This window comes from Mesoplodon densirostris, chromosome 11, assembly GCF_025265405.1.
Source record: "Mesoplodon densirostris isolate mMesDen1 chromosome 11, mMesDen1 primary haplotype, whole genome shotgun sequence".
In the NCBI taxonomy this organism is placed as follows: domain Eukaryota; kingdom Metazoa; phylum Chordata; class Mammalia; order Artiodactyla; family Ziphiidae; genus Mesoplodon; species Mesoplodon densirostris.
Window position 1 is genome coordinate 7,422,682 of NC_082671.1, and position 6,000 is coordinate 7,428,681.

The following is a 6,000-nucleotide window of genomic DNA, read 5'->3' on the forward strand; positions in this document are numbered from 1 at the left end:
TCCCAGAAACACGAGGCATTGGAATGACTGCCTGTGGAAGGGGCAGGCAGTGAAGAGTGAAGGGCTGGGGGGTATTTTAAAAAGTCACAAGAGGGCTTCCCTGGTGGCACAGCGGTTGAGAGTCCGCCTGCCGATGCAGGGGACACAGGTTCATGCCCCGGTCCGGGAAGATCCCACATGCCGCGGAGCGGCTGGGCCCATGAGCCACGGCCGCTGAGACTGCGCGTCCGGATCCTGTGATCCGCAATGGGAGAGGCCACAACAGTGAGAGGTCTGCGTACCGCAAAAAAAAAAAAAGTCACAAGAAGGACCTTTGCAGAACACTGATAATAATGCACCATGGCTGAGCACTGTAATTAACTCAACTCTGCATCAGAGGTGCCAAAGCAAATAAGAATAATTAATTTTTAAAAAAGAGAAAGGAAAAAAGAAAAAAACACTGCAAGACGGTAGGTCACGATGGCTACATGAGTGGTGGAGGCCCTGATGACAGAAGGGACTTGGGGAAGGCTGAGTAGCTTGGAAAGGCCCCAAGAAAGAACAGGTAAGTCAGCCTTGAAGCCCGGGGTAGGGGCCAGGAGGGAGGTGCTCTGGGTGGGTACACACCAGGAACAACAGTCCAGGACACACTCCGCAGCCCCACCTAACACTAGTCAGTCCTAAGAGCTAGCTCTGGGCCCTCCTAATTCCCAGCCAAAGCCAGGAAAATCCAGTAGCAACCAAAATGAATCACGCTGGAGGGCAGCAAAGACAGCCGCGATACTAGCAGCAGTAGGAGGAGTTACAAGGACAGTTATGTTTGAATTTCAGATGAGCAACAACTAATTTTTTAGTACAAGTATGTCCCCAATATTGCATGGGACACACTTAAGCTAAAAACATTATTTGCTGTTAATCTGAATTCAAATTTAACTAGGCACCTTGAGTTTTTATTTGCTAAATCTGGCAACTCTCAATAATAACAACACAGTAACACTCATTGTTCCTATTCTAGATACTTTACTTGGTTGTCTTATTTCATCTTCACCCCACACCAATGAAGAATGTATTGTTTCTCCCTTTTTACAGACAAGGAAACTGTGATTCGAAAGGGTCGAGTCACTCGCCCAAGGTCGTGAGGCTGGCAGATGCCAGGCCTGGGATGTGAACATCTGGACTCAGACTCCAGAGTCCAGCTCTGGAGCAGGTTGGTGTCTCCCAACTCAGCAGCCACACGAGGCCCAGGCCTCCGCTCCCTGAGCCTGCTTGACTCCCTGACACCCAGAGAAGGTGCAGCCTCCCGTGGTGGTGGTGTCCAGAGCTCCCTGTACGGCCCTCCAAGCACGCCGCCACCTCAAGAAACCTTCCCACCAGACCCCAGTCAGAGGCACCCAGCAAGCTCTGGGTTTCCAAAAGTCAAAGTCAGCATTCTCACAGCAAGGGAGCCCCGAGTAGCCCTATAAGAGCACGACGTCCCTACAGGGGTGCAAAGAATAATGAGAGAAGGGGCTCCTGGTTTAAGAGTCTGGATGAGCAGCACAGGTCCGCCCAAGGGGTCTGAGCCGGGCCACATAAAAAATGGGTGAATGGCCTCTGGGGGTCCCTTCCAGTTTGGGGATGGCATTAATGGGAATCTCACAAAACAGGTTTCTGATGAGAATGTCACCCCACCCCTCAGCATGACACCCTTTTCAATAATCATAATGAGTACTTATTGAGCATCGACTGCGTACCACACATTGTGCTAGATGTTTCCATTGCCCCGTCTAATGAGGGGGCATATAAAACTACAATCCTGCAGGACGTCTATTATTTTGCAAATGAGGAACCTGAGACTCACGGACATCACTTATTTATTCAACTAACACTGGTTAAGCTCCTACTATGTGCCAGACTCTGTCCTAGGTGCTAGGGATACAGCAGTGAACCAAACAAGACCCCTGCCTTCATGGAGCCAGTAGGGTCACAGATTAAAAAATAAACAAATCTACCATGTTATTTCAGGTGCTAAGTACGATGAAGAAAAGCAAAGCAGAGTCAAGGAACAGAATGATAGGGCTGGGAGTACTTTACCTAAGACGGTCAAGGAAGAGGTCTGGAAGGAGGTAACATTCGGGCAGAAGTCTGTAGTGAGGGCCTGAGCATGCACAGGTCTGAAGAAGGGTGCCCAAGGCAGAGGGGACAACCAGCGCAAAGGCCCTGAAGTTAACAGTGACCAACACACAACCCAGTTAAGGCCCGTGGGCTGGAGCCAGCACGGGAGTGTGGGAGGGGTAGGAGATGAGTTTGGATGGGATGGCGAGGCAGGTCATCTTTAAAGGATCGTAGGGTGTGAAGAAATAGATGGAGAAGTGAGTGACAAAATGGAGGGGTGGACGGACAGACGGACGAATATGTAGATAAATGGATTTCCATAGGCTGGCTACTGATCAGAGGTCAGAATACATATAGCTCACAAGTTGATAAAATGTATCTGATGTTCAGTGCCCAAATAACCAACTTCCTGAAGGCCCTAGGCAAGCACATTCCTTATTTATTTATTTATTTATTTTGGCTGCGCAGCTTGCAGGATCTTAGTTCCCTCACCAGGGATCAAACTCACGCCCTCAGCAGTGAAAAACGTGGAGTCCTAACCATTGGACCGCCAGGGAATTCCCATACGTTCCTTACTAATGTCGTTCTTCTATACAGGAATTTTAATCCAAAATACAACAGGCAAACTAGGTCTTCATTCGAAGGAAACCACTACAAAGGCCAGAGGATGCCGAGCCAGCAAGAAATGTCGTGTCTTCTGTCTCTAACTAAGCCAGCTTCCACAGAGCAGATGGGCACCCCACCGCCAGCACCAACACCAGCATCTGGGATCCCAAAACTCTTCCTCAAGTCCTTGAGCAAGAAAATCTGGTTTGCCCACCAGAAAAAAAAACCGCAAAAAATCAATGCCAAACGCCAGAACAAAGCCAAGGCTTCCTGCAGGAGCCCAGCCTGCTTGGCCATCCCACCCCGTACCCTCTGCCACCTGCCCGGCCTCACCTCCAAGTCCTTCTCCAGCTCCAGCCCGGCCTCCAGCAGGTTGTGCTCAAACTCCTCTCGCTGTTCCTTCCTCTCCTCCTCCAGGGCGTCGAGCGGCCCCGGCTCAATGTCACCGGGAGGCCCCGCGGCGGGGTCCTTGCCCGTCTCGCCATTAGAGACGATCGCCAGCGAGTGGCCAGGGAAGCCGTGGCCGGGGTGCGCCCCCCGTTTCCGGTAGTGGTAGACGAGCACGTAGTCGACCTTCCTCTGGTTGTCGTGGAAGTGCATGCGGCTCAGTCGGGGCTCCCAGGACAGTAGCTCGCTGGCCTCCAGATAGTTGTTGATGACCTGGCCGAAGAGAACTAGGTCACGGGCGGCGAGGTCCAGTGAGGGAGGGGCGAGAGGCGCGAGAGGCTGACCTTGCGCTCTGGACCCCGGGAGGGGGACTTGGAAGCCAGGCCCTCCCGGCCCCAAGGAAAGGACAGAGGGGCCCCATTTCATCAGCCATGACGGGCCCGCGGCGCCTCCACCCGCTACCGGGTCCAGCCCGGGCCCGGCCGGCCGCCCGCAGCTGCGGCACCGACGCATACGTGCACGCTCAGGTACCCGGATGCACAGGTGGCGCCAACACCACGCATCCCACCGCCCGCCTCCCTTCGCGCCCCGAGCCCCACGCCCGCTCCCGCGCGTGCGTACAATCCCGCACTCGGCCTCCCTGCGGACACGCCCGCACACACTATGCACACGCGTCACCCGAGTGTGCTCTGACACGCGGCGCCCCACACGCACCACAACACCCCCTCCTCCTTGCAGATGTGCGGCCCGTGCGGCCCTCCTGCAAACACGCAGTACTCACCGGCAGGTTCTCTGGATCCATTGGAACAGAGGCCGATTTCTAGCCGCCTGGCCCACCCCTGCCCCCACCCCACGGGGATTCACTGTACACTCTGCCCCTCACAGCACCCCCCTCCTCCCCCTCCCCCTCCTCCTCTCCAGCCACTGGCGAGGACCCTGCCAGAGACGGCGGCGGTCCACTCCCATCTGCTCCCCGAGGTGGGAGGTTGAGAGCGGAGGAGGAGGAAGCACGAGGCAGAGTGGGGGGAGGGACCTGCCTCCCCCTTTGGGTGTTTCCCTGTTTATTACCGCTTTGATACCCAGCTGCCTCTGCAGCCACCTGAGAAGTCACCTGAGCAACCAGATGAAGCGCCAGGCACAGGAGAGAGCCTCGGAGCCGCCCCAGCAGAGGTCTGGTTCCTCCGACCTGAGGGAGGGGAGCCGGGGAGTCTGCAGACCAACAGGCGGGGCCCCCTGGCCTTTCACACGCCCGCCTTCCGGGCCCTCCTCTGATCAGAGGGCCCCGGTGCTGCTGGGACAGTTGTGTCACCATGACTCGGAGAGACAGGAGAGGATAAGGTCCTAACAGAAACCCCTCCCCCGACACCTGCCTCCCAGGTGGAGGGACCCCCCAGTCCACAGGCTTCCTGGGGACCCCAGTACTCACAGAGCTGTTTGGGGAGCTCCTTCCACCGGACGCCTGGCTGGAACATCGGGTGAGACTGCCCTGGAGACCCCGGGCTCCGGGACGCGGCACCTGGAGGCATTGCTGTCCGTGTTTGGGGCCCTGGCCCCCTCTGACCACTGCCCGGGGGCACAGCCGGCGTGGCGAGCCAGGGAGCAGGGAGATACCTGTGTGAGGCAAGGACAAAGGGGGACAGCAGCTTCAGAGGATGGGAAACCCGGGGACCCGGAGAAACTGAGGCACTGAGGCGGGGACACCAGGGCGACCCGAACTAAGACCGCGCCACATCTCCCCACAGCTGTCCCCTCACCCCGGTCATTCCTCACAGGCTTAGTTAGCCAGGTTCACGCTGGCCACAGGGCTGGGGGTGTCCCCATTTCTCTCTCTCTCTCTCTCTCTCTCACACACACACACACACACACACACACACACACACACACACGTAGCCACCAGCAGGAACTCCTCCCGATGACGGCCGTCATAATCTCTCATGATTCCCAGACAAGCGGAGAGGGGTGGCACCCGGGGGGCAGGGTGGGTGGGGCACTGCCTGGAGAGCCAGCCTGAATTCATGCCAAAGGCTTAGCCTTCAGGGTCCCTCCTGGGGCAGCAAGACCAGCGGGCACCCTGGCAGCCCTCACACTCCTCAAGGAGACAGCAAGGACAGCCCAAGAGTGGGTGCAGGGCAGGGGCAACCTCTGACCAAAGGGCCACCACCTCCAGGGCCCTTGAAGGGTCCCCATGCCCCTGCTGCCCCCTGGCCCCCCAGAGCAGCCCTTCAGGGCACCTGGGCTGACACCTCAGCTCTGTCACGTGCTGGCACTGAGGCCTCTGAGCCTGTTTCTTCAACTGTAAAATAAGGAGAATCCCAAACTTGTAGGATGGAATGAGAATGAGAATGAGAGATACACGTGCAAAGCACCCGGACAGTCATTAGACTACGGGTATGCAATAAAAAAAGTGGTTATTATCATTGTTCGTATGTTTTCGTTTTAAACTCCGCGTGAGCAGAGATCACACCTTATACATCCAGCTCAGCCCTTAGCCCCTGCCGAATGAATGAATGAATGAATGAATGAACAAATGTATAAAAGGCAGCTCTTCCTGGTCTCTTGAAACAGAACCTCTGGTCAGTTACCGGCTTGTGGAGCAGCCCGCTATGTGCCCAGCTCTCTGCCAGGCAGTTTCGGGAGAACTGGGACATTGGGTCCCTGTGCTTAAGAAATGTATCATCTCTTTGTGAAGATACCGCTGATGTGCAGGAAACGCAATTATGACAAGCAAGTAAAGATTCCATAATTTGTTTCTAGACTGTGGGCTCTGGTCTATACTGAGGGAGGCCAGAAAGGTGGAAAGTCAAAGTGGCTTCAGGAGGACTTAAACCTGAAGCTGGGTCTTGAAGCATCTGGAAGGCAGGGGACAACACAGAGGGGCAGGGGTGGGCAGTCGTGCTGGTGGTGTGACGGGGGGTGGGGGGTCTCCAGCTCAGG

General features: G+C 56.0%; 1 protein-coding gene across 1 annotated transcript in view; it reads right to left on the reverse strand.

Annotated features, from left to right (window-relative positions):
• Positions 1-3,868, reverse strand: part of ANO2 (anoctamin 2) — a 321,064-nt gene extending 317,196 nt beyond the window's left edge. Inside the window, exons 1-2 of the mRNA XM_060112253.1 lie at positions 3,848-3,868; positions 3,013-3,339 (exon numbers count right to left, since the gene is read on the reverse strand). Coding sequence (XP_059968236.1) covers positions 3,013-3,339; positions 3,848-3,868 — 348 coding nt within the window. The remainder of the gene's footprint in view (positions 1-3,012; positions 3,340-3,847) is intronic.
• Between the last annotated feature and the right edge of the window lie 2,132 nt (positions 3,869-6,000).